Below are 27009 nucleotides of genomic sequence, written 5' to 3' on the forward strand. Positions count from 1 at the left end.
GCGGAGCATCTAATAATCATGTTTATGCAAACACATACACATTGCGAGCCGGCCTTGGTTAGCACATTACTCTTCTTACTGGCACCGGAGTCATTTCGTTGTCCAGGCTTCTAGCGTTGGCGTTTGGGTCTTAGAGTAGGGGGTGATGAGATTAGCTCAGTTTCTGGGATAGCATATGTTTAGCAGCATTGTATTGCTTCCATGTTTAGAATCCAATGGATATTCGCTCGCCTTGGAGTTACACGCCTGAACCGGAGCTGGACAGGGGGATTTGGTAGCCTCGGGGTGATCAATGGCGGGGCGTCTCTTCTCTCCCGTCTCTTATCTTGAACCATCATTTTACTTGATGTCTTTAAGCTTGGGATTCAGTGAGTTAGCGACTGGGCGCCTAGTCCTGAAACGAAACAGTCGGATGTTGTTCTTGTCGATCGTGATGGAAATGTGACAAGTGCCGTAATTGGCTGAAACATTAGAACTCGCTTCTCGCGTCGCATTGAAAAAGATCATAAGATTAGGCACTGTGCTATCCTATCATGGTACCCTGCTTCAGCTTCGCTAAGGGGTCTTGAGGAGGAACGGTAGCGGAGCAAGTGCCTGAGAACGATGTATATTCAACGCATCTATGCATGCAGCCGTAGCACCTATCTCATATGTAGGTGAGTATAGATAGTAGCTAGTAGGTATAACGGGTTGGTAGGTCTGGTATAGGTAGTTCGTGTAACTATGCGTAATACAAACAGGCGGATATTCGCCGAATGGTGTCTTGTAAGTTGCAAAAGTGTCAAACATTAAGACCAAGCCACGAGAAGAAAAGGCCCCTTTCCCGTTTAGCCTGACAGGGGGAGGTGTTGTATTCTCCGAGGCTACAAGACCCCAATTAGGATACGATCAGCTCTTGTGGCCCTGTAGGTTACTCGCAAGCTAAGCTAAGTCGTAGTGCTTCCGAGCTTGTGAACCATGAACGTTGGGCTGCGCTGCCAGGAGGGAGCAGAAGAGCGAGGGATAGCATGTGTCCGTCTCCAACGTCTTGCGCAACCTCGGAATTGAGTTTGTTAGCGAATGGTTAGCTGTCTGATATCTGTCTGCACTCTGCAAGAAGCTCTAAATTGGGACTGGGACATAGTTACAGGCATTCATGGATGGGCGACCCAAGAGACTGATTGTTCATTTACCGACAGGTAGGTAGCTCTGATGCCATGCAGCATAGACAGTTAGACTGGCCTGTTTTCAAGGCCCAGATCCCATTATCTTGGCCTTGGAGGACCAGGGAAGTAAACGAGATCCCTGCCCTTGAATTTTTGGGACGTGGCACTTTGAGTTCAGGAACAGACAGCTACAGACTAGCAAAGTTACTAAAAATTGAGCTGTTGGGTAGGGAGTACAGGGCCCAGGTATCCAGAGTTAACAAGATCGTCTTCCTTGCAGAGTTGGCTTGTAAAGATGCATTTCCAAGATAATGTGACAGTTGCTTTCAAGTGCGGCAATTGAATTGACCAGCATAAGATGCAGTAAACACACTGAAGGAACCTAAGGAAGAAACAAATGAGGCCGATAGACTCAGCGACGGAAGACGAGAATTGATTCCCCGGCGCTAAACCTCCAACAACCAACAACTGACAGGCCTCTTTAGCGGCGGGAAGGAAGGGCCAGAGGGCCGAGGAGACGACGGGCAGGCCAGGAATAACAGAACTCTCCAGTGAATCCTCCACTGAATATCAATGCCTAGACCCGGAATGCAAGGGTTGAGAGGCTCAACATCCGGCCAACTCTCGTGGAAAGAACTGGGTGATCGGTATCGGGTGGGTGAGTGAGCTTGGGTTCCCGATCCCCACGAAGAGATCGGTGACAATACCTCCGTACAGTCTGTCTACTACCTATTCCCTACCGCAGGCAGAGGCTGGAGATGTCACACTGTATCAAGGTTTGCCAATGAAGGGTTGATGCTTGTTTCCCTTGAGGTCCTCTGTATCCGTACCTACATATGTATTGTTCCACTGTTCTGCATATTGTATCCGCTTCCACGTACACCGGAGTCGTGTTCTGTCGTATCGATATCCATAGTACGAACCCTAATAGCATCCCTCAGAAAAGAAAGAAAAACATCAATGAGCCGCCCTTACCTGCCTGCGTTCCAAGGTTGACTGCGTTTTCAGCTGCAAGGACCGAGGATTCACACGCAGGCATGCGCATGGTCGACAGAGATAGTCACACCGACTTATTTTACAGTCCGGGGGTTGCATGAATTTCGACGTCGTACATTCCGTGGTCGCACATGTGCAGCAGCTAAGTTGACTTTGTGTCTGTCTGTCTGTCTAGCCGTTGTAAGTGTAGGTGTTGGCTCTGAGAGAATGGATGAATTCGGGCCTTGGGACTGCAACATGCGCATACCCGCGCTGATGTACCGTATGCTCGTGTGCGGTACAGCAGAGTCCAGCCAGTCAGTACAGCATTCATCTTGAACCCAGGCTTGAGCCCAAGTCTGTGGGTGGCCGTTGTAAACGGGTGAGGGAGGGTATCCGCAATGTTCCATGGTTTGGTTGGTTCAGTAAAGGTTGTTGCAAGGGCTTCCGATGCCGTAAAAAGGCACCGCGTGCGAGCTTCCGCAGGGCAGAACAAGGGCAAGGGTCGGGTGTAAGACTGCAAGTGATGAAGGCGTCGTCGGCGGCCCATCGCGGCCCTTTCTCCGCCGATTGGCTGCTTTACTGATTGACAGGTGCAGCACAGTCAGCAAACCAAGCAAGCATTTCCTCTTTGGACAATGGAGGAATACTTGTTCAAAAGCAAAGGCCTAGTATGTATGTAGTATTCAGGATGGACTGTTAACATGGGAACCCTCAGTATCAGGAGATTCAAGAGCATAAGCAAGATGTTGTGTTACTGCATCAGGTAGGTATCTCCATCAACAACAACCAACAACATGAAAGTTCACCGGGGACGTATTCCTTCAGAAGCACGTCTCCTCATCGGTGTACTCAATCTATGGGACTCATGTAGATTTTAACCAAGTGCGGTAGGTCGATGATCATTGTCAAAGAAAAGACCTCAATCTCCCCCGCGCTGCAGATTCTGTCATTCCGAATGCTTGACATCCATGATGCCAATGTCAACAAATTCCGGGTCCCTGGTCTGCCAGGTTGAATGTAAGAAATAGCTAAAGCAGTAAAGCTCCCGCCTGCCAGTGAGCGAATTCGTCAATCTCACCAACGATCACTGGAAGAACCTACCTCGTTAGGTAAGGCATCGGTTTGACTTGTTAGTGGAGGGTAAGCAGATAGATGTTCTGTGCCTGTTCCTGATCCTGCCACCGTTCCTGACAGACATCGGCTAAAATGAAGCAATTGCTTGCGTCAGTGGCGTTAATCTGCTCTGATTATCCGGTGCATGTCAAGATGAATTCCCCAAAATTCTTCATCGAAGCATGAAGGAATACGGCGCAGTTTAATTGCATAGGTCAGAGTGTGACTGGTGATTTCAACTCTCGTGACCAATCACTATACTTGTACTGACCTGGTTGCTTACCTCATGCTGGGATGCAGCTTTTACGCAATTGCCAGGTACATTCAAGGGACTTTTGGGGTCAGTGAGGAATTATCGTATGCGCATGGAAAAGTGTACCCGGAGTCAAAAGATCGGGACCATCCGCGTATAACGAGACACGACTGCCCTATTAGATATCTCACTGACAGGGTGGTCGGTAGCTTTAATGAGAGATAAGCTCAAACGCACCTTCTTGAATAGTTAGGTAACGTAGTTAATTAACATATTTAACTATTTGCTTCCATCAATCGGAAACCCGTAGGGTAGGTAGTGCAAGGGAGTTGAGGTGAGTGGTATAATGGAGGGCATCTCATGGACGGGAAGAACCTGGGCATGGGCAACTTTATCAACACCCGAGCTATTGCATCTCACCAGTATTCTCTCGACATTCCCTTCATTCACTTCGTCGTTTCGATTATCGCGCCATTCTCATCATAATCTGCATATTGGCTTTCAACGGCAAAACCATATCGTGACGATGTTGAGAATCGAAGGTTCCATCGCGGCTTCTGGCGCCACCTGGCCTCCGTCTAACAGCCGCTAACAGTCTCAAAGCTACCCAAGCCCAGCCTTAGCGTCTCGGGTCATCAAGCCCCCAAAGCAGCTCCTACAGCCCCAGGATCAGTGGCGGCAAACATCCGTATGCTGTTGCCCAGTACGCTCTGTACGTCTTCCTTAGCTCAACAACTGGCGCAGCTTCTTGTGGAGCTCGGAACAGGGGCAAGATGCCACTTGGGTCATCAGCGTGATCAGTTCCTGGGCCCCTGATGAGTTAATCGAGACAGAGGGGGCCATATCGTCCCTACGCATCAACGCGCGATTCAAGCAGGAGTTGGAAATCAAAGCTCTCCCGAACCCCAGCTGAGTTCTGTTACACGCACGTTCTTGATGGCCTCAGTGTGTGTTCGCTCAAGGCCCCGGCACTCCTACCCCTGACCGCTAACCACGAAGGGTAAAGGAATCCTGGCCCTGGCGCTACTGCACGTTACTGCAGGGCCCTGGTTCCCTCCGTTATTGACCCCTCCCAGACTGGAACACTAACTCGCAGGCCTGGGAAGAGCCAACAAGGTCGCGGCAATGTCCCAGAAAAAGATTCACCGCGTCTGTTTCGTCGCATCGGCATCAAGCTTTTTGTCTCATCATATTCGCTCATCCGGCTGCCCTTCCGCGTCATCCACGAGCCGATCTTCCTTTTTCAAACCCGGATTCTTCGACGGCGCAGTGTCTTGCAAAGCCCACCACGCGTCCGTCGTCCCACAGCCCGTCCCAGCGCAGCGGGTCAGGGCAGAACCAAGACGCCTGAGCAACCGTTGGTTCCCTTTCTTGTTGTTATTGCTGTTTTACTATTGTACGCGTCGGTGCCATTTGTGCACAAAGCTCACCTCAATGCTCAGGCTGGGTGCCACGCCGTCTGTGTGCTGCAACAGCCAGTCTAGCTCGGTCTTGCTTAGCTCCTAGACTTCTGATTCTCTCTCCATCGGGCCTTATCTCTCGTTGGGTTAGGTGAGAGTTCTACGACATGAGAAAATCTCGTTCTCTGGTCATAGACGTCTAAAAACAGTCCATGAGTGTTCTGCCGCCCTTCCAGCAAAGAAATGAGACTGTAGTTCATCAATATCAAGACTGGTCTTGGCAACACTATGGCGCATCCAATGAAATGAAATGAACCAGCAATCTCCTCCTATCAATAGCTTTTGACTCAAGCAACTCAATGGATTTCATGGCTTGGAGAGCAAGCTTTCAATCTGAACTAATGGCTGCATCGCCAATCGTTATCTGGTCTATGATTACGGGAAGGCATTGCACGCGTTTCAAAGCAGACCTCATCGTCCTGATCCCACGTGTTTTCTGGGCTGATTATGATAGACATGCTTGAACCATGCCTTTAGCTAGATCTTGTTCAAAACCACCAGTGGTCATCCTCCACAGCAAGGAATCTCCTTAAACTAGGAGAAGATGAAGCAATCTGCAGATATGGTCATTGCTCAACCTTGGCCACGGTCTGTATCATCCTCGCCATCCCCGACGCTAAAACGAACCACAAGATGTTTAGTGGGCTTCCAGAGCTTGCAACGCCGGACGTGTTTCTTCTGATGACCCGCAAAAAGGGTCTTGAGCTAGCGCGTCATCTGTTGCCCTGCTCTCAAATTCAGTCCTCTCAAACAAGCCAAAACGATAACATGGTGCGTGAATGAACACGCAGCTGCTGTGGCATCCTTGAGATTGCAAGTCTCGCAGACGATGGGTTAGTCGAAGGCATGGAAACGGCACAGCGTAAATGAGAATGAAGAGAACCATGAAGCTATGCATTGGAAGCATGAAGCGAGTGTCCCAAGGGCTCCGAATATACGGATGGAAATGCAGTGGGGTAGAAGGGCTGGGTGAGAAGACCCTTGCAGTTTTCACCGATCCCTTCTCTTCTGGGTCTATGGCATGTCTTCTGTGAAGTGTTGCCATGTCAAGGTCTCGGTAAGTAATTTCAAACTTTCATTAGATCCCTCCGATTTTGAATGAAAGGATCCCCCAGTTACACTCTGTTCATGTCCACTTCTACAGGGTCTAGATAACATATCGATTGATCAATGAGTCTGAATACTAACTTGACTGGGCCGGCTCACTGTGTTCATGTCACCTCCAGTCTCCAGAACTCCCCACGATGTCAATGGCCAAGTACGTAACCTGCTCTGTGGGTTCATTCGTCATCCTGACCAAGCGGAGTGGCTATGACTTCGTTCCTGCATTGCTCATGGAGCTGGCTCCCACAAAAGCTACTGACATAGAGCAGAGCTAACAGGGAACAGGCTTTGGTGCTCTGTCGAAGTATCGCACTGAGGCCTCAGAAGCTTTGCTAGTAAATCTTGAAGACAGAAAGTCTATCAAACCGGGCGCCGGAACCCAATGTCATTATCTGGCACGAGCTCAGTTGAATCGCAAGATATCGTGTATTGAACGACGCACAGCCGAGAAAGAAACAGAGCCCAGATTCCACGGCTTATTGCTGCGTTGTCATTACCAACTAACCCAACTGCAGAGACCGACTTTTCCTTCTTTCTTTTTTTGCTTTGGCTTTGAGCTCTTGCCGTTGTTTCAAGCTGTTGAGAAAGCAAAACCTGCACATTGACGCACGCATAACGACCCATCGCATCGTTATGTCAACATCCACTTGTTCATAGTTGCTTCTGTGGATGTGAAAAGTTTGCAGGCCATTTCTGACTGTTTGGACCTCTTCATTCTCTGCTTGACCGCGTTTCGTCGTGTCTGTGTAACTGCTTGCGTCGTTTCCTCTTGTCTTAACCTGACATACAAGCTAACACTCACTGATGGTCAAACATCTTGCACCCACTTGGTCTCTGTCCATGGCACCACCACGGACCTCATGTCGCCTTACGACGAGTCCAGCATCGTCTGAGGTTACGGTTACGGAAATGCACTCGCACTCACAGACACAGGCACACACACTCAGACTCGCACAGTACGCATTGCGGTACCGACACTCAAGTCTGCCTGATCGATACATCCTTGCATATATCCTACCTGGACTATCCCGGCCAGACTGGGCCTTGCAGAGAAGGAAAACCCCCCAGATTCCCGGGGCTTGTGTCCGTCGAGACGGGCCAGGGACAGCCCAACCCAACCCACTCGAAGCCCTGTCGAGGGTCCCCCCTTACCACCGCCCTAGTCTCCCTTAGCCCCAGTTCCTAGGGCCTGTCTAATCTTTGGGAGGGTACAAGTTGCCTTGCCCCAAGATTGCATCAATCTCTTGCTCATCTTGTTAACTTATATGTACATTGCATCCTCATTCTTATAATTTTGTTGTTTGATCTCCCGATGACCTTTCCCACCCCTCATTTCGATACATGTTTGAAACCTTATGGCATCTGATCTGCCCTACACCAAGTCTCTCTTTTAGGTCTCACTTACTCCATTCCTTACTTTATTTGCTTGCCCTGCCTGGCCTAAGTCAACAACAAGAATTTGTGGAATAGGCCAGTTTCGCCAGGCATTGTTTACATACAGGGCACGCTCCGACGTCGCCCTCCTCTTGGAGGCCTTGTGTAATCATGTGGGCTGCTACAATGCCTTATTACTCAGAATACCAGTCGGATCGTTCCAGGCGCGATGCGAACCAGAATGCTCAAGCCAATGCCAGTAACGATATTCATGGTTACCGCGATGTATCTCCCCACACCCGACAGTCACCCATCGATCTGGACGAATACCTGGTACCAGCCATAGAGGGCCCTCCATCACCCGAGAGAATTCGCCAATTGAGCAAGCAGATGAAACATGCGTCTCACCTTAATCGAGGTCACCGGGCTGTATCGTCTGGGTCTTCGTCCTTTGTGAATAGTGAGCGAGGATGGGAACAGGGATTCGAAAACATGAGCATCACTCGGCACTCGTCCCAACGATCTACGACTAGCGGAACTTCTTCTCGAGACCGACCCGACAGTGTGCAAGTATTGGGCAAGAACATCTTCCATCGCCGTGCAAAGTCAAGCAAGTCAGGACGCTCGAGACGTGAGAGCAGTGCCCAGAGCTCATCGGGAAGTTCATTGTACTCGACTGAATTGAGCAGCGAAACTTCCTTGACCACCTTCAAGGACGCCATCATGCCTACTATCTTTGCTCGCCGGAAATCATCTCGCGACGAGACAGCCCTACAGAAGAAGCTTCAGATATCTGGACCTTTCAACTTTCAACATGTGACGCATACTCCACGCGAACAGGTAGCCAACTCAGCCTCACGTACTCCCGGACAGGAGCACCCTCAACCCAACTTCTACACAGACCGCATTGTCGAACACGAAGTATCTCCCCGTAGTTCAAGAGCCTCTAACCTTCCACGCCGATTGATCAAGCATGCTCGATCCCAGGAGCAGCTCCGTACCAGCCCACCTCGGCCAGTCCGACCCCCAAGACCTCCTCCGCTTGAGGCACTTCACTCTCCTACTCTGGGTGCCCCTATTCCACCCCCAAGAGGCTCAAGCCGACAACCCAGCCTGCAAGATGGTGACGCGCTTGCAATGGCAAGGTTTGATCGTCCACTGACGAGTGGTGGGTTCCGACACCCTCAACCTTTCAGCCCTAGTGAGATCATGGAGCGACCTCCAGCAACATCTCATGGTTATGCCATGGCCCCTGAACAGGCAGTATTGCCAGTAGACGATCATCGATTCTCGCATGCGATTACTACCCCCGATGATGCAGCATGGCCACTTCCCGTAGCCGCAACGTATGAGCCACCATTGCCAGATGTGCCAGAGGAGGAAGAACATACGGTAAACATTGGACGATCACCAAAGAGTATCACCAGCACCAGGTTGTCACTTCGTGCTAGCCAATCGGTTCCTCTTCTTCGGGGATCCCAGACTCTCGAGAATGATGCTGCCCAACACAGTGCTGGACACTCCAACGGCCAAGCTCATTCCATCAGAGAGAGTTGGGAGGATGACATCGACTACTGTTACGAACACGAGGCCGATGCCAACTTCGATTACGAGTGGGAGAGACCATCGTTGGAAGGTGGACGAGAACAGGCACCTGGAGTTCAAGTGGCTTTGTTTGAAGACGATGAGTTGAGGGAGCTACCGACCATTGGCACCGCTGAGTCGTCTCCCGGTATGCTTTCCGCGTCCCGTTTTGATATGCCGGCTCTAAGCCCAGCTAGTCAGGCTTCGCCGGAGAGTGCCTTCGAGGCCGTCACCCCAAGCACGGGAGTCGCAGTGACCAATAACTTCTCACTCCCTCGCAGTGACAAGGTCCACCGACCGTCCAATCTTAGTCATTGTCGAAGTGACTCTCGAGCATCCAGCTTCAAGGAGTCATATGGCTTCACCTTGTCTCCCTCGCTACTCATTCCTGGTGACTACCATCAACAGATGCTCCTCAACGAGACCGAGAGACAGAGCTATTCGGGTGAGGATGATGTGGTTCATGGTATCGTTGACCGCAACCACCCCTATGAGGATGTCAGCAACGCTGCCAGTCACACCTCTCTTCAAATGTCTCATCAGCGCGCAAGCACTTCCACTACTGCTACCAACTCTACATCCCTCTCTGACTCTACTGGAGAGCGTCATGTCTCTACCAACTCCACCTGGACTAACCTGACTCGTCTCACAAGCAGCACGTCACTGAACAAGTGGGTTGAGTCAAACAACACAATCCGCGAGTCGCAGATCATCAAATCACTCGATGATAGCGACGAAGAAGAGACGACTCCTCCTGCCTCCACCGAGAAGGACACAGTCCCTGAGCTCACACCATTCCCCTCGGTGCCTATCACCAAGAAGCCTCACCACAAGAGCCATGCAAGCGAGTCTATCGTCAGGGATGATATCCCCAACAACACTAAGTCTGTCGAGGTTCCCAAGACCCGACGTCCTCGTGCTAGAACAACAAGTCTAAGCACTCAGGCCCCTCCTGTGGGCCAATATGCCCTATTTCCTCGTACATACGCCAAGGGCAATGGCGATCGTATCTGAAATGATTTGATCGCTTCATGTTATTTGTTACCTGTTTTCGACCTCAACACTTGGGGCAGCTTTTTTATTTCCGTTTCATATCTCTCTCACATACGGCGTACGTCGCTTTCACACTGCTTTTATACAAGACACTGTGCTCCTGGGTATGTCAACCCATGGTCGGATTTCTTTTGTACGGGTTTGAGCTTCGCCACGAAAGGCATTCTATACTTGGTCCTATGGTCCGGCTTTCGGGCCTCGACCTTCAGCCTCCGGCAACCAGGTCATTTAAGGCGTACTTTTGATCTGCAGAAAGCAGTTCAGGGCATTGGGGGCGGTACTCAAAAGCTAAACAAGGCATTGGGTGTGTTTTTATTTATTTTTTATCTTTACTGCAATGGCTATTCGGAGTCGGCCACTGGGGGGTCGGCCAATGGGTGAGAATGAGGTCCAACTCTGTACGAGAGACCTTTGGGAACAAACTGGCTCGAGATTTCCAGTTCTGATGAGTGATGGATTTATGAACTTTTAGACAAAAATCAGCGGCACATAGCAGTAAGCTATATTGTACAACATTCCGGCACCACGGCCAAAAATGCATTTCTGCCAAGCGCGCTGACTTTGAGACTTTTGCTCTTTGTAGATATACTAAAAATGACTAAAAAAAATGTTAAAGCTTAACAACCAAACATTCGCAGTTCTATATGCTAAGTGACCAACCTATTATTGAACAACTCAAAATTACCATGCATTCCTTGAGATGATGTCAGCGTATGAATCCTTGCATGTTATTCGTCAGGGGTCGCAGTGAATGTAGTGGTTCAGACCACGCAAGACGATTCAGGAACCAAAGAGTATACGTCAACGTCTTGTTCATGACACCGGCTGATTTAGCTGTCCAAGATAAGTTTTCGACTCTTGTTTAGTTTGTTCAAGGTAGAGCCAGTGTACGCTCAAGTTATGGAGGTCAACCGAAGATGCTTGTCATGCATAATTGTGGAATGAATTTCAAACCGCAACCATAAGTCTATTCCATGAACTTGATTATAGGTAGACATGTCTCTGAGAAGCCAGTGTCATATAGCCCATGCCCAAAAGTCATGTTTATCCCATTCCCATTCCCATTCCCGTTTTCTAAAGTCTTTGTTCCTTCTGCCCTTCCTCCATTGCTTGCTCAATATACAACACTAAACCGCAGAGTCCCTTTGTAGAACCCCAATGCTCCGCAGTCAATGTAGACAAAGAAGATTCAAGTAAAAAAGCGTGGCAACATGATGTAACATGCAACATCTGTCCAGTCCAGTCCAATCAAGTCAAACCCATGTCTCTATCTGTTGTGGGGTGTTGAGGCTTTGGTGTCATGTGAGTCGTGAGTTGAAACAAAGTATGGTATGGGTAATGAGGTGAGGAGGTGTAAGAAGGACAAACAAACATACATGTCTAAGTGAGAGAATGTAAAAGGAATATCAAAACAAACACACAAGGCCAACCAATCATATAGAACAAGTACACATGAAAGGACAGAGTCACTTCCATTCGTGATACTGTTTGAGTGCCACACCCCTTTTGAATCTGCCAAAACTTGAGGACTAAAACATGAAAGCAAATATCGATGGGGCATCTGGTGATAAGGCGCATGGGTAAAGAGTGTCCACGTCCAACGAATTTCATGGGGTAAACATGCTGTGCGAACAAATGAAGCAAGCCAAAGGATAATCAAACAAAAGAAGAATATAGAAGAGGGTGTGACAGAGTTGAATGAGAGATGTAAACTTATCAAACAGATAGTCGTTCATGAACATATCGTTTGAGGAGCCCGATTCTCAAAGAAATCGTATGCAGTGTCCAACTCTTGCCTCTCTATACCTATCCACTGTCGTTCGTCAAGAGCCTTCATTCTCATTCTCATCATCATCATCCCTCTCCCTCTTGTGATCCTTATTTGTGTCGGGCTCGACAGAATTCTCTTGGCCCGACGAGGATGTTGCGCTTTCGGAGTTTGATTCTTTGAGTCGTCGTAGGTTGCCCTGAAGCTCAAGGTTCTCGAGCTCGAGTTGATTTCTGTCACGTTCTAGCGCTTGAATATGCTTCCGAGCCATTTCAAGCACCTCGCCCTTACTGACACGTCTATCAGCATCATTCGCATGGTCGGATTCGTTATCGTCATTTCCATTGCCGCTGCCGCTGTCCCCGTAACGGGCTTGTTCGGGCAGCGCACTGAGGAGAGATTCGAATTGGGCATTAAGGCGGTTTCGATATTGCTTTTCGACGAGATTATGAGAAGCTCGGGTTCGACGGTCTTCGGGAGTATCGTTGGGCTTATCTCGACTGTTTTTGGATGTTCGAGAGGCACTGCGGAGCTTGCTTTGACGGCTGGCTGCTGTCGATGCTGTCGAGGCCATGGACGCCGATTTGGAGTCAATACTGGCACGACTGTTCTGTGACGCAGAACTAGGACTGGCAGCATCGGATATTGAAGGTACTGTCCCACCAGTACTGCTACTCATAGCCCCCTGGGAAGCGTCCGATAGTTTGCGAGCCTCTTTCTTTTGCCGTCTTGGTCGAGGAGTCTTTCGTGGACGAGAAGCAGGTGTCGCATTATTGTCTCCTGTAGGTTCGTCTATCTCGGCCCAAGGGTTGCTGGCAACATGATGAACGGGGGTCCGCACTTTTGGAGTGCTGGCATCATGGCTCATAGAATCGTCCCATTGACTTGGAACGCCGGTATCGAAGTGGGCACTATTCGGGTGAATGCTTGAAGGTGAAACGAGATTACTTCCGTACGAAAACGAGGCCGGATCTGTCGACGCATGTGAAAGATGATTCGAATGCCCAACAACACCCATATGTCCTGGGATCTCGAAATCAAACTGAGGGTGATTTAGCTGTAAATTTGGAGGAACATGGTACATGTTCCAATCGATCGACATTGGGCCAGAAGAAGCGGGAGGGATGTGACTTGCAAACCCAGCGGGTGGAAGGCCCGCCGAACTCTGAGCTGAATGAGCTCCGTGGCCATGGCCGTGACCATGAATTCCATGCGCGTGTAAGTCGATATCGAGGTCAATTTCAAGATGAGCGCGTGATTGTGCACGTGACGATTCAGGAACGGTGCCCGGCAGTTGCATTCCGAGTACCGGGCCCGGTAACGTCACCGGACCCGAGTGATGATTTGCGTTTGGATTCGCGTGGTGGTGGGTCTCGATTTCGGTCGGTTCTGGCCGCGGCGGCGCATCGCGGCTGGTTCGATTCGGCGACGAAATGGGCTGTTGATGTGGGAAATGACCGGGTGGCGCCGGCGCTATCATCTGCTCCAACGGAAACGCCAAACGTTAGACTTTATTCCGTCTTCACTAATTGTTCACTCTTCTCTTTCATCTCTTGTTCTTTGTCTCAAAATTGCCACTCTACCGTCTCTTCCTGGTCTCGATTCGCTTCGTCTCTTTTCCACTCGGTTCTTTTGCCCCTGAGCTACTGAATTGATTGCGTCTCGTTCGACGAGGCAACTTTTGCGAAAATTGGCCTCTTCAAAACGAACTTTTTTGTGGTACCATTGAATACCAGGGCGCGACAACAAACCATGATTCAATAGCTCGAGTCATTCTTCGGAAGAGACGGGATAGAGACGGACACCAGTTGGATCGAGACTCAGCCACTGGCCTGATGCGTGGTGTTGACATGTCTCAGCTGCTTTGCTGCAACCATGACATGCTATTGAGCATTGACCTCGACAGGATCATCTCCAACTGGCCAAATTTACCTCTTCAACTTTAATTCACATCGCACAAGGGGCAGCAGTACACTCTTCTTCGTCGCCTCGTCGCCAATTAACGTACCTCTGGCTCTTCTATGAGAAAGTCATAGAATGACTGGTCCTCGTTATGATCCCCCGCCATGGTGGGATTGGAAGTCGGAGGCTGCAGCAAAGTCTGGATCTGCGTAGCCACTTGAGTGTTCGTCCGGCTCTTGTGTTTAGATGTCTGGAGGAGTGGGCCGGGTATCGCTTTTGCCTATGCAACCAGGCGTGCTCTGGCTGCCACTTTGATAGCAACTGGTCGTCGTTTGTGATCTAAGGATCAGGGTATGATGTCGAGTGGAAGTGCGATCGAGCTTCGATCAGTGAACGTCTTGATAAACAACTTCCGTTGATTCAGTCGGCTTGGGCCCGTGGCCGGCACCGTACTTCACCACGGAGGTTGGTGGTTTAAGGGACCCGACTGCTTATACAGCAATTTGAAGCCGCAGACTTCGACGTCACCAGAACCTGCTCAATAGTTCTAGCGCCACGGACGCCGATTCGCATCCAACAAGCAAATTAGAAGATCGAGGGCCCTATTCCAGTCCAGGACGGGCGATGCTGTACGGTAGTCTCGTGCTCCCACCAAACACAAGATAAAATGTCACCCCACCGAAGAGATTTCTCGGCACCACGAGACAATCGGTCACCTATTAGGTGACGGATCGAATGTCTTTCCGGCCCTTAATTCTTTCTCAGATGATGAGCGAATGAGTGGCCGTGCCTTTTGTTTCCACTAACGGCATTCAAGTTCTTCCTCACTGCCGCTCCGCGTACCTGCTTCACACCATTGTCAACGTCAGAGCACATGCTGGGTTGGGTGACATTTGCCCAGATCGTCACATCTTTACTCACAGGTTCCCTCTTCAGCCGCACTATCGACTGCCTGTCCTCGTGGTGGTCTTCCCTTTTCTCGTACTTCGGCCACCGGCCCCTTTCCTTCTCCTCCTCCGTCTGTCGCCTCTTCCCCTGAGGCTGTAAGAGTCGAGTGACTAGTCACGGGGACACCCAACGTTGTCCCGAGGCCTGAGCGGTATTATGGTTCGAGGCCCTTGATGACTACACTCTGGCGTGCTCACGCATTCGCCCTAGTTGTAGGATGTGGTGAGATCTGTTTTGTCAAAAATAACATAGGGCAACCTGATGGTGTTGTGTCAAAGCAAGACAAGCTTCTCTTCCCTTCCCCACGTGAACTATTAGGCTTCCAATAGGAAGATGTGGCTGGTTTGAATCCGTGGCCGTGGGAAAGCCAATGCTGTATGATGGAGGAGCCATGTGTGGATTCAAGCCGACGCCCTGATTGTGTTTGCATTAACTCGACAATCGAATTGGCCAGTGCCCCCGCCTTTACCGCCCAAAGGGGGACTTGGGGACAGCTTCTGGGAAACCTGAGCTGGAATTGGACCTTGGAAATAGGTGGACTCCTCTGGGGGGAGGAGACTGGAAACCGGGGCTGGGATTAGGTCCGGGAAGGGGACGGGGACCGACTGTAAGTGGTACTTCGGGCATTCGTGCTCTGTAAAGTGATCGGCATATCGAGACCTTGCCCATCCAGCCTTTATTGGACATCTTGGCTTGACAAGCCCTACCGCTCACATGTCAAGCGCGGAAGGGTGCATGTTTGAGGCGTCTATATCTTCCTTGTCAGTACCGTTCTCCGAGTTCTGTCAGTTTGGCGCGATGCCGAATCACATTGTTGTAACAATTGTGAGCGGTCAGATCTGGATCTTCTTAAACTAGGCTATCCGGGCCACTCCACAAGGCTCTTGTCCATTCTAAACCGTAGAGAGAAGAACGATAGTCATCCGTTATCTCATAAAAGCCAAGGGTCTGTTCTGTCAAGTGTCCCAGCTCGACCAGTCCAGGTGTTCAGGTGGCTCATCGAAAGAAGGACCACTCGTAAGTCGAGAAGCTCACTGGGCATACTGGGAATAACGGCCAGGTGACTGAGGCATGGCCATCGTGATACTAGACGATACCACGAGCTTCTTCACTTTGCTATGACTTCGTACCGTGGCCCGGTTGTTTCGGATCCAGCAGCACGGAGATGATAACTGTAACTAGATGGTTCCATTGATTTGGCATTTTTGACAGGAACACTCCAACCAGGTACGGATGGCCTCTCATCCAAATCAGACCGCGTAATGACCACAATTCTATATGTATATGTCTGTATTATGGTGGTCTGATCCAAGTTCGCAACCGAGGAGCGGGGGGGGTGGCTGGCTACAACCAGGGGGAGGGGGCCGCAAGCTTGTAGCCCACCCAACGAAAATGTATGCCATGCCTGGGAAAAGAGGACCCTGGGCTAAAGGTATTCACGTTGGATGCTGAAGCTAGGACGTTTCGAGGGGAATTGGGGACTAATGGAGCCGGATGTGGTTGTTGGCCGTTGAGCTGATATGTCGTTTGGGGGGGGGGGGGGGGGCGTCATTAGGATTGAACATGACGGACGGGAAAGACAACGGTTTTTTGTGGGCTAAACCATGGCCATCTATCGCTGCTGTCTTCGTGGCGGTAGTCTTTTTTAGCCCTTTTGTTCGACGTCACTGTTTCTGGGTCTTGTTTCCTCTTTTCGGTGGCGACATCCTTTTTTCCCCTTCATCCCCCCCCCCCCCCCCCCCCCCCCAACGGGACTGAGTATGCTGCAGAGTGTTAACAACTCATGCTCATCGAGCGAGATAGTACAGATGAGTAGTTGGACGAAAGCCAACATCACTTCCGAAAGGAAAAGGAAAAGGAATACATCCCCCTTCTACCTATGCAAAGTGCAGTTCGCCCGGAGCTGCTTCTCCTCTTGTGAAACAGACAATCGATTATGTAGTGGTAGGGCTTGCATAACAGTTTGTGTGGCTTTCTCAGCCCTGGCATCCATATCGAAATGTTGTATAGCTCATAGTCAGCCCTGTTCTACGTTCGGCCGCGAGTAAGTTGCTTTGTGAAGAAAGGTTCTTGGGATGGATCAAATACAGGCGGAATTAGTCAACCGTATGAAACAGAGAAAAGCGTCATTTCGGAAGGCAGCCGCACTTTCCTAGGACAATGGATGGATTGGATGCCACAGACAGATACTGTGCCTAGGTAGGTAACTGCCAACCCTGCGCCTGCCCTGTCCTGCACGGGGAGTATGGTGTTTGGGAAGGTGCGACGCAGAACGGATACCTTCTTCATGCCAGGTATTACACGATGTGCGCGTTGTGTGTGGAGCTGATTGGGAGAAAGGTTGGATGTAGCATAAGAGACAAGAGAATTGGAAGGTTAGCTAGGTGGTCGAAGGGAAACTGAAGGAATTGCTTGAAAATATGAAGGATTTATAGAGACCGTGACAGGTCAACTTCCCTGCCACTTACACATATTCAGTTCAGGTCGAGCAAGTCATAGTTACGTTTTAAACTCATGTAAGAAAACGTTTTCTATAACTCAAAAGCTTGTTCTGCAAGAAGACAGCGATAACGAGGGTTCCTAAGAACCCTTGAAGGGTCAGATCATGGATATTCGACCCAAACAAACTCCTCTTTGACTGACGGGGCCTGTTGCTATAGGACCCAGGTATTTTTTGTGATACCCTCCACGCTCCATGCTCCAGGTACCCCTGATCCTCGGTTCTGCAGGCCGAGTAGCCGGTCGTTCAGGTTGTCAGAACCCTCTCGTGCATTGTCGCTGACACAAATGTTCATCTGCAGTCTCCCATCCTTCACACGACAATTACACATCCTCAAGCTTTAAGGTGACCCAACGAACGGCGCCGGCCTTTTCAATGCACTGACTCGGATACGGCCCCCCCTTTGAACCCACGTCGGAGCCGGAGCGTGTGAGCTGTCACATACTAATGCGGTAATACCTGAAAAATATTTTTTCTTTTTCATTTATTGCGCTGAACTTCGGCAGAAGCAAAACTTCGCTTACACCCCTGGCCCCGGCTGATCTGATCTTTGTCCAAACCTTAAACGACAAGGTCTTGGGCCTTTGAATGGCACCTTTTTTCTCCAAATATGCCCAATAATACGAGACTTGAATTTTACCCCTCGGATCTCGTTACTATTACCGGAAAGGGCAATTTACATGACACCAAATCTTGGTTGATTGAGCTGATCAACATCACCACGAGGCTTTAGTATCAGATCACTCGCCAAACTACCACTAACATCCAACTGAGGTATTGTAAGAATTCTACGTACCTCAGCTTGCAGTAGCCTCTCAACCTGTCATCACCGATCAAGGGCCACCCCTGATCGTCGGAGCCAAACCGAGAACGTTCAACACCTATCCGTCTCCACCTATAGAATCAGCAAAAACTCACATTGGGTGTACAGGAACGCACACGAGTGCAGGATCGTGATCTACAGTAAGCAGCCAGCCTTCCGGAGAATATCCATCCATGTTTTCTTTTCTTCAGCACAAGTGTTCCTATTTACGTATTTGCCTTGGCACTCGTACGTTGTTTGCCACTCGTGGGAGCACTATAACAAAGACTGATACGATGGTAATTAGACTGTTCGTTGTAAAGCCGACGATAAGATTTTATGGGGGGCTCTCTTAATAGTCGTCACTAGCTCTTTGCGGCTGACAAGTGACGGGCGATCCAAATGTATCCCTCTCTAGGTGACGAGAACAAGGAATACCCCAGAATGACTTGATCAACTGCGAGCCTGTACCAGATATATTACGGGCTAAGCGATATCCGAAGCTATTTCAACTCGATGATATATCATAGTTTGTTAATGAATACACATACATAATAAGAAACTCAGGCGTAAAGCATGCTTAAATTCATCTAGCCTCAATCGATCTAGCCTGGTCTACTATATGTGCCATGCCATGGATGTCATGACCAATGCTCACCGCAAAGTTATTTTGAACATGAGTCGTGCAGAGAGACAGCTCGCTGACCAAACTGTCAAAGCGGAAATAATGTAATTGGTGAAAGCTACTACTACATGAACCCAGGTGGAAGTGATAAATCGTCTTTCTAGCCCGAACGCCTTTGGTATCTCAGTCTCCAAGACCAAGAGTTTTTCCTAGTCCCGCTCCCATTAAACTACTCACGTGTCTCACTTCAACGATAGACGCCCTGTAACCACATGCCTCTGCTACGTTTAGCCTGTCTTCTTCTTCTTCTTAGGACGCTCCTCTTCCGCCTCCTCGTCATCATCCCGTTCTTCGTCTTCATCCACGTTGCTCTCGTCACTGCCTGAGCCAGAGCTCTCGTGAGCGCTGTCGTACTCCTCTGCTACATCGCTTTCGCTGTCAGTTCGGAAGTCCTCGTCCACGCTCTCTTCATCCTCGTCAGCGGAGCCACGATCAGCCTTTGCGGCAACTTCGTCCTCGGAGTCATCCATCTGCTGATCGAGGGCGGCAGCAAGGAGGTTAGCATCCTCGTCAATCTCGTTCTTGACCCGCAGACCCTTGAGCTTGAAGAAGCTCTCAAGAGCCTTGAGATCCTCACGACTGATATTGCTGAACTGAGATGAGCCGGCGCCGTTCTTTAGAAGAACTGTGATGTCAAATGTCGACAGTGCTGAAACGGCTCCGCTAACGCGCGAGAAAGTGACCGATTGAGTCTGTTCGTAGGCGATGTAGACAGCGGGCTTGGGCACAAACATGAAGGCCTTCTCCAAGCAGTAGAGGAAACCCTCGCTTGCCTTGATAGAACACTTGATGCCATATTGGTTGCGGTGTCTGCACGCGAGTCAGTAATTTTATCGTGCAGCAGAAAACGGGGGGCGTACGTGATAAAGTCCTTGGCAGGGGATGAAATCTTCCTATTACCCAGACCACGGAAGATCTTGGCGACAACCTGGTGGAGAGGTTCCTCGTAATGAGGTTCCAGCTTGTCTTGGTACTTGCTCTTGAGCTCGTCTTCGTTGAGGTTAAGGTCAATAGTAACTTCCTCGTCCTTCTTAAATTGCATCACAACGAAGGGATAACGCGTTTGGCCTTGACGCAGGGGCGGGTCCAGACCCATGACAAGCATGTAGTGCACCTCGTCAGGCTTTGGAAGTACCATGAACTTCTTGATGGCTTCGTATTGAATCTTGTAGTCGTAGGTTTTGCCTCGGAGTCGGAAAGAGGCTTCGTACATGTCGATATCGAAACGACCTCTGTAGATAATGTATTAGCGTGCGTACAAAAGAGGCAGAAAACTGGACGTACCTGGGCGTGAGATGTAGGACATCCAGGAAAGTGGCGATAGTATCACCAGCAGTCTCGCCAATTTCAGCCTTGTCAATCAGAGTCTCATAAAACAAAGTAGCGGCATTCTTTTCTTGCTCGTCGTTACCGGCATCACTGCCTGCGTCCTCTCCTTCAGCCTCCTTGCGAGTGGTGACACCAGGAATGTAGAAGCGCATCTCGACAAGCTGATCTCGACCAGCAGCAGCCTTCGATCCTTTCGACCTGGCACCACCTAGCTGAGCATTAGCACCCGTATCAGGGAGTGCCATCTCTACTGCCACCTCGTTGCGGCCAGCGAGGTTGGTGTTTCCGATTTCCGAGTAGGCCAATTCGAACGCGGGTCGGTTTTGGACGCTGAATGTGAGCTCGGACTTGGAAAACTCGGCCTTGCCCCAATTCCAGCCTCGTAGAGCATGCTCCTTGCTCTCAAGGACGGTGCTGTACCAGTTCTTGAACACCTTCGCAAGGCGGTCGTAATCTTCTTGCTGGAAACCATCGAGCTGGATTATGCCGGACTTGGCGCGCTGTACGATCTTGATCTCATAGCCCTTGGCGGCGCGACTCCATTGCGCAGAGGCAATGTTGTTATGATCGAGGGTGAAGGTATCGCCGCCGCCCGCAGGCTTCCATCCAAAACCGGTCTCGGCGAATCTGCACTTTCCACTCTCCTTGGAGAGGTCCAAGTAGATGTTATCGAAGCTCTCGCTGCAATTTTGATGATTTTGTTAGCTAGCTGTTGCTGCGGCAATGCTTATGAGGGCCATCAAAGGATCGAGCAAGCTCAAGATCTGTGACGAGTAGAAAAGGGGGAATTGTTGGGAATTACATACATAGCAGTCATTTCGGCGACTGAGCGAAAGCTTTAGATGCGTGGAAATATGTTGTGACAAGAAGATATTGTCGTCCTTGTGAGGTGACGATATGTTACAATGCAAGGCACGGTTTAGTCTGAAATTTGAGTGCACCCTCAACTAAAGGTTCAGGGCGCGCTTGGTGCGCGTCTTCACGCGGCCACTATAAAGGGCCCCATTTTTATTATGTGCCGCTCTCACTGGTTGAATGCATGAACACAAAGTCATAGATATTGGATGGAGCCTTATAACACAGACAGGCAGCTTGGGAATATCGGATGAGAAAACTGAAATTTAATTATATTATGGTACGCCACATCTCTCTGCATCTTCTTAGCTTTCTGCTCTTGGTAACACAAAAGCCAATGGAACTTGCTGGTGACCTATGGTAACTGTCACTGATTATCAAGGTACCTACTCAGTACTGATCAGTCAAGCTTGATGGATAACGACTCAAAAACACCACCAGCTAAGGCTATAACATCTTTTGAAATATTGCGTAGAAATAGATAGAATGAGGTAAATTATGTAGCATGTGAATTCAACCAAATCGACGGAATAGCAAGTCACCGCCGAGTCCTTAGGCCCCGTGCACTATTAGTACCCCAACATTGCCTACGCCGGCCATGTGACCCTTTCTCCGGTCTCCAGTCTCCACTCCCAGCGATAACGTGCATAACATCATAGGCTTGATAACAGTCGCCGCCTTCATTCATCCAACTTCATGATCTACTACTATCAATACCTCTCTCTTCTTTCCATCAACATAATCAACAACTTAAATTCAAATCGTATATGCGTCTTCCCTTGTACTCGGTAGGATGGTCAATACCGTCATGACAACAAATCGCCGCTCCCGACTGTCGGGCTTTCGATGCGCCTCGACTGGCCGCGTAACCGCTGCCCTGTTGCTATCCTTCCTCGCCTTCTCGCCATCATCCGCTCACAATAATCTCGGCGACCGATTTCACGACGACGTCCTATTACCTCCTGGGCCAGCACTTCCAGTATCTCCAGAAGTTCCTCCACCCGCTGAGCATACCTTCAGCCTTCGGCACATATACCATCATGGCACACATCTCCACCCAGGCCTCCATCGGAAGCGAGATGTTATTCATGACGAGTCAAGCGTCTACCTAGCTGCAGAAGACGAATATGACGAATATGATGTCTCTCGATTAAAAGCCAAGAGTTATCCCCAGACAATCCAGCGTCTAGTAGATCGAAGGCCATCCGTTGTTGATCCTATGGTTGCCGAGTCTCGGCAGAGAGGATACGCGGCCGTTCTTGATGCATCGGCATGGACCATGGACCAGGTTTCTTCGCCCGATGTCAAAGATAAGGACACTGTTTTGACCTTGGCTATTATGACGGCCAATGCGTATGTCAAAGATGAAACAGAAACCGATTGGGAAGATGTTGGAGAAAGATGGAACCGCAGCGCCGATTTCGGATGGGAGTCTGATGGCCTTCGCGGCCACATTTTTGTTGACGATACAAACTCGACTATTGTCATCGGATTGAAGGGCACATCGATGGCTGTTTTTGATGGAGAAGGCACCACAACTAATGACAAGGTCAACGACAACCTCTTCTTCAGCTGCTGCTGTGCCCAACAAGGTCAGTGGACTTGGCATCAAGTTTGTGATTGTGCCACGGGCACGTATTCATGCAACAACACTTGTGTTGTCCAGGCTCTAAGGGAAGAGAATCGTTACTATGGCGCTGCCCGCGAGCTATACTCGAATGTCACAGAACTCTATCCTGATGCCCAAGTCTGGCTTACAGGTCACTCACTTGGTGGCGCCGTCACCTCGATGCTGGGTATGACGTATGGTCTTCCCGTCGTCACATTTGAAGCTGTCCCAGAGGCTCTTCCAGCTTCCAGACTAGGACTGCCCGTTCCCCCTGGTGCTAGTGCCGACTATCCCCAAATGCGTGAGAACACAGGCACATTCCATTTCGGCCACACCGCAGACCCTGTTTACATCGGAACATGCAATGGCGCAACAGCTTCTTGCACCTATGGTGGCTATGCTATGGAAAGCGCCTGTCATGCTGGCTATGAATGTGTGTACGACGTTGTCGCCGATAAGGGATGGAGAGTCGGAATCGGTACACATCGGATCCGTTCTGTCATTGACGATGTCATCAAGAAGTACGATGGTGTTCCCGAGTGCAGACGAACTCCTGAATGTAGGGACTGCGCTCAGTGGAAGATGTACGAAAGTAATGGCACCGAAACTACCACAACATCATCGCCAACCTCGACTTCCATGACCACCCGTACTCGGACCCGCACCTCGACTTGCGAGACGCCTGGCTGGTGGGGTTGCCTTGACAAGACCACACCGGCCTCGACCACAACCTCGACCACGTCGACTTCTACGTCTACCTGCAAGACTCCTGGCTGGTTTGGGTGCAAGGATAAGACGACGACCGAGAGCAGCACTACAACAACCATAGAGGCTACTCCTACGACGACTTGCCATACTCCCGGAAGGTTCTGGGGCTGCCGCGACGAAGTTGAGGCCACAACAACCGCTGAACCTGGCCAAGTTACGAACGTGCCTGTTACGGCGGCGCCTACAGGTACAACAGAGGATGTCCCTAGCACGAGCGTGCCAGAAAGTCAGAGATGTCACGCCCGTAACTGGTTTGGGTTGTGCAAGGAGTGGGCCGTTGAAGACATGGAATTTGCCCCAGATGAGATGTAGGAACCGGCACTGAGAGGTCCATTTCCATCAGCAACGCCCAGGCCAACTCTGGTATCTCGTAAATCGATCACTGTTCGGAGCGACATGCAGCTCTGCCTTGTTATAGCGGTTTGAATATTGTTTTTCTCTCTCTTCCGTTGTCCGGGCACTTGGCTGCGATTTAGAGGCACCTGCTCGGTGGGTAGTAATGAACAATTTAGCATTTTAGATAACACTCATGTAAATCATGAGGATGGAGTTTTTGTTTGGTATACTGGAGGACACGGCGTTTAATTAGGTACGAATAGCCGGGCTACCGTTTTGGACACATGCGATCTACATATGAGGCTCGCACAATTAGATAAATGAAATATATTAAATCTTAGAATAAATTGTATTAAATATTTCACATTTGCTTGTTGAATAATACGTCTCGAGCCTGTGTCACTGGAATGCACCTATCATATTACACCGTCTGTCGTGATGTCAGCAGCCTAAAAATTCCATCCAAGTTGAGTCTTCTCCCCACCAAAAAACGCGTTTCAACCTTGCATCTTTAGCCTTAAATCCGCCAGGCGAAAAGCCACGACACAACAACGGTCCATTATATCACCTTGGATATCGTCTAAAATACGCAATGTGATATCTTTATGCTGATTTCGTTTCGACAATCGATAACTCGCGATGGAAACGGAATCCAAACCGTCCGATATGGGGACTCCCTTGTCTTCCACATTATCCAGCCTCAGCGACAGCGACAGCGACAGTGACGCTGAAGTTCCGAAGAGCACTGGCCCCAATAACGACATCGATAGCCAGGCAAACAACGAAGACACGGTAGAATGGCTGGCTACAACTCGAAAACGTCGTTCGACCGCCGGCAATCGGATGAAGTCGATGCTCGCCAACGAGGAACCCGATTCAGATCTCGAACTGCTTTTCGCCGAAGATGAGAACGATCAGGGTTTCTCCGATGCTGAAGTGAACGGTTCGGATGTCCAGATGGACTCTTCAGACGATGAAGACGAGAACGACAATAATGATGATGACCTCGAGGGCGAGAAGGAATTGGAAAAGCAGGCCAAGGAGCGTCGCGCTGCTCAGCGCAAGCGAAAAGCGCAAGAAGCTATCCCTGCCAAATTCCGCAAGAAAGTCCGCATCGATCCTACGACGAGAACACCTGCACCTGCGAAGCCCGCGCCACGACCTAAGAAGAAATCTGAGCGCACTTCATGGCTGCCGTCTGCCGCAGACCTACCGACACGAGCCTCTTCCCGCCAAACGACTCGACTCTCCAAGGAGCAGCTACATCAGCAAATGGTGGAGCGAGAGGCGCGCCGAATAAAGCAGCTCGCTCAGATGCAGAAGAAAGCTGCCAAGCTGGAGGCGATGAAAAAACCACCCATGACACAGGAGGAGCGATTACGAGAAGCAGCCATTGTTGAGAAGCGCAACAGCAAGAGTTTGAATCGCTGGGAGGAGGCTGAGAAACAGCGTGAGGAAGAACGTCGAGCGAAATTGGCAGCACTTCATAACAGAACGTTGAAGGGACCCGTTATTACATTTTGGAGCGGGATTGGCGAATGGATGGGAAGGCATATGGTGATTGAGGAGCCTGCCAAGGAGAAGAGGAAGAGAGGCGAGAAGGCAAAGGGCAAGGAGAAAGAGAAAGCTGCTTCAACAGAGGACAAGAAAGAGGACGGGCAAAATGGCGAAGTTGCCAAGGCCAAAGAGGAATCGCAGCCATCACAGAACAAACCACCAAGCACAGCGTCAACAGAGCCTGCAGCAGCCTCCGATCCCAAAGATACAAAACCCGCTACTCCTACTAAAGCTGGTGAAGATATCACGAAACCCACAGATACACCTTCAACTTCAGAGACTAGCGGTGCTCCTCCAGCAGTTCCCAAAACTGAAGACGTCCCTCCTCTAATGACTATGCCACCACCACCCCAACCGCCGCCTACACCTCCCAGTAGTTTGCTTGCTCCAGCTCCTCCGCCATCGACCTTCGTGCCAGCTCCAAGCCCTCCTCGATCTCAGGATCCTCCACCAAGTGGTCTCGCCGCACCACCCCTGCCTCCACCTACATCTGCTGGGTCAGCATCAACGACAAATTCATTCGTGGCTCCTCCCTCAGGACTATCTCGTCCACCAGATTCAAAGCCATCTGGCGTTCTGGCAGCGCCTATACTTGCTCCTCCTCCAGGTATTGGTATCAACGGAAATGCACCGCCTATGATGGGCTTCGGCAGTCCCAAATCCAATGTCCTAGCACCACCAAATACGTCTCAAGGGGCCATGCCTCCAACACTCACTGCAGCTGCTCCTCCTCATAACATTCCATCAGTTATTTCACCCCCTCCATCAAATCCTTCAACAGGAGTTATATCCATATCTTCTATGACAAAGATTCAACCCAAGACTATCACGCCCGCTCTTCTGACCAAATCTACCAGTCCCGACACTCCCGTTGTTGCTCAACCCCCTGACTCTCAACCTCAACCTCCTCAGCCTTCAACCGGAGCCCGCAATGCCATCGTCTTCCAAAACTTTGACGACAACGCCCTCAAGGATCGCAGCATTCAAACGCAGATCATCTTTGGCCGCAAGATGAATAAGCTTTCCAGTAAGTTTACATGGATCTTCGATAAACGTCACGTTCTCTAACCATGGCCAGAACCTTCTCCTGCGCCTCTTTGCGTAATCACAAATCATCCCGCTCGGTATCGGGATCCGCGTACCGGTCTTCCTTATTATAATGCCTACGCGTATCGAGAGATCCAACGCCTTACCCGTGGCGAGTACCGATGGAGTCACATCCTTGGTGCTTGGGTTGGTAGCGGAACATATGCTGCACGAGGCGTCCCCGAACGCTTCCTGAACCCTGGCAAGAAAGGGCCTGAGAAGAAATCTTCATCTGATGAGGGCGTCAAGGACAAAGGTGCTGTCAAGGCCCCAGATCAAGCCCAGGTCCCCCAGACCAAAACCCCTGATGTTCCATCGGGCATCCCGACTACTGGGGACAAGATGACTGGGGTCGAACAAGGGGCTTCCGCACCACCAAACCCTGAGCCTAATCAGACGATACAACCCAAGATGGCGCCACCGGCAGTCACGCAGCCTACGAATGCCACAAATACAACGGCCGCAACGGCAGTGGCGCCAACTACTACTCCTGCTCCTGAGCCAAAAACTCAGGCTCCAACAAACCCTCAATCAACTACCGTAGGAAATCCCCCAGCACCAGCTCAAACGTCTCAATAGTATTCGAGACGAATTGCATAGACCACGATATATAATACTTCTTCTGGATAGATACAGGGCTGTTGAATCACAGGAGTTGGCATGATAACACGACAGCGACTTCAATATGTACCACTATGTATGAATACAAAATCTTTTTGAGAACACAAAAGCACGGTTGAAATCATTCATCGTTTGGCGCGTTAACAGAAGAGTGTAACTGGTTAAATCAGTGTTGTAGG

The 27009-nt window shown here is 50.1% G+C and overlaps 5 protein-coding genes across 5 annotated transcripts; 3 read left to right on the top strand and 2 right to left on the bottom strand.

Moving 5' to 3' along the window:
• Positions 1 to 7412: 7412 nt before the first annotated feature.
• On the top strand, positions 7413 to 10203 carry BKA55DRAFT_81798 (uncharacterized protein). Its single transcript, XM_046201641.1, has one exon. The coding sequence runs from the start codon at positions 7599 to 7601 to the stop codon at positions 10023 to 10025; it is 2427 nt and encodes an 808-aa protein (XP_046047524.1). The 5' UTR covers positions 7413 to 7598; the 3' UTR covers positions 10026 to 10203.
• A 1684-nt stretch (positions 10204 to 11887) lies between these two features.
• BKA55DRAFT_595456 (uncharacterized protein) lies at positions 11888 to 13900 on the bottom strand (the record flags this gene model as incomplete). The annotated part of the gene is made up of 2 exons (XM_046195811.1): positions 11888 to 13312; positions 13841 to 13900. The coding sequence occupies 2 exons, from the start codon at positions 13898 to 13900 to the stop codon at positions 11888 to 11890; spliced, it is 1485 nt and encodes a 494-aa protein (XP_046047525.1).
• Positions 13901 to 18806: 4906 nt separating this feature from the next.
• BKA55DRAFT_81938 (uncharacterized protein) lies at positions 18807 to 21034 on the bottom strand. The gene is made up of 4 exons (XM_046201642.1): positions 20805 to 21034; positions 19954 to 20679; positions 19530 to 19901; positions 18807 to 19479 (listed from the first exon to the last, which is right to left on the bottom strand). Exons 1-4 carry the CDS (start codon positions 20813 to 20815, stop codon positions 18897 to 18899), a joined length of 1692 nt encoding a protein of 563 aa, XP_046047526.1. The 5' UTR covers positions 20816 to 21034; the 3' UTR covers positions 18807 to 18896.
• A 450-nt stretch (positions 21035 to 21484) lies between these two features.
• On the top strand, positions 21485 to 23925 carry BKA55DRAFT_573598 (Alpha/Beta hydrolase protein). Its single transcript, XM_046193214.1, has one exon. The coding sequence runs from the start codon at positions 21647 to 21649 to the stop codon at positions 23540 to 23542; it is 1896 nt and encodes a 631-aa protein (XP_046047527.1). The 5' UTR covers positions 21485 to 21646; the 3' UTR covers positions 23543 to 23925.
• Positions 23926 to 24017: 92 nt separating this feature from the next.
• On the top strand, positions 24018 to 26989 carry BKA55DRAFT_573600 (YL1 nuclear protein-domain-containing protein). Its single transcript, XM_046193215.1, has 2 exons — positions 24018 to 26150; positions 26202 to 26989. Exons 1-2 carry the CDS (start codon positions 24206 to 24208, stop codon positions 26786 to 26788), a joined length of 2532 nt encoding a protein of 843 aa, XP_046047528.1. The 5' UTR covers positions 24018 to 24205; the 3' UTR covers positions 26789 to 26989.
• Positions 26990 to 27009: the final 20 nt, after the last annotated feature.

This window comes from Fusarium redolens (genome assembly GCF_020744475.1).
Source record: "Fusarium redolens strain MPI-CAGE-AT-0023 chromosome Unknown BKA55scaffold_11, whole genome shotgun sequence".
NCBI classification, from domain to species: Eukaryota; Fungi; Ascomycota; class Sordariomycetes; order Hypocreales; family Nectriaceae; genus Fusarium; species Fusarium redolens.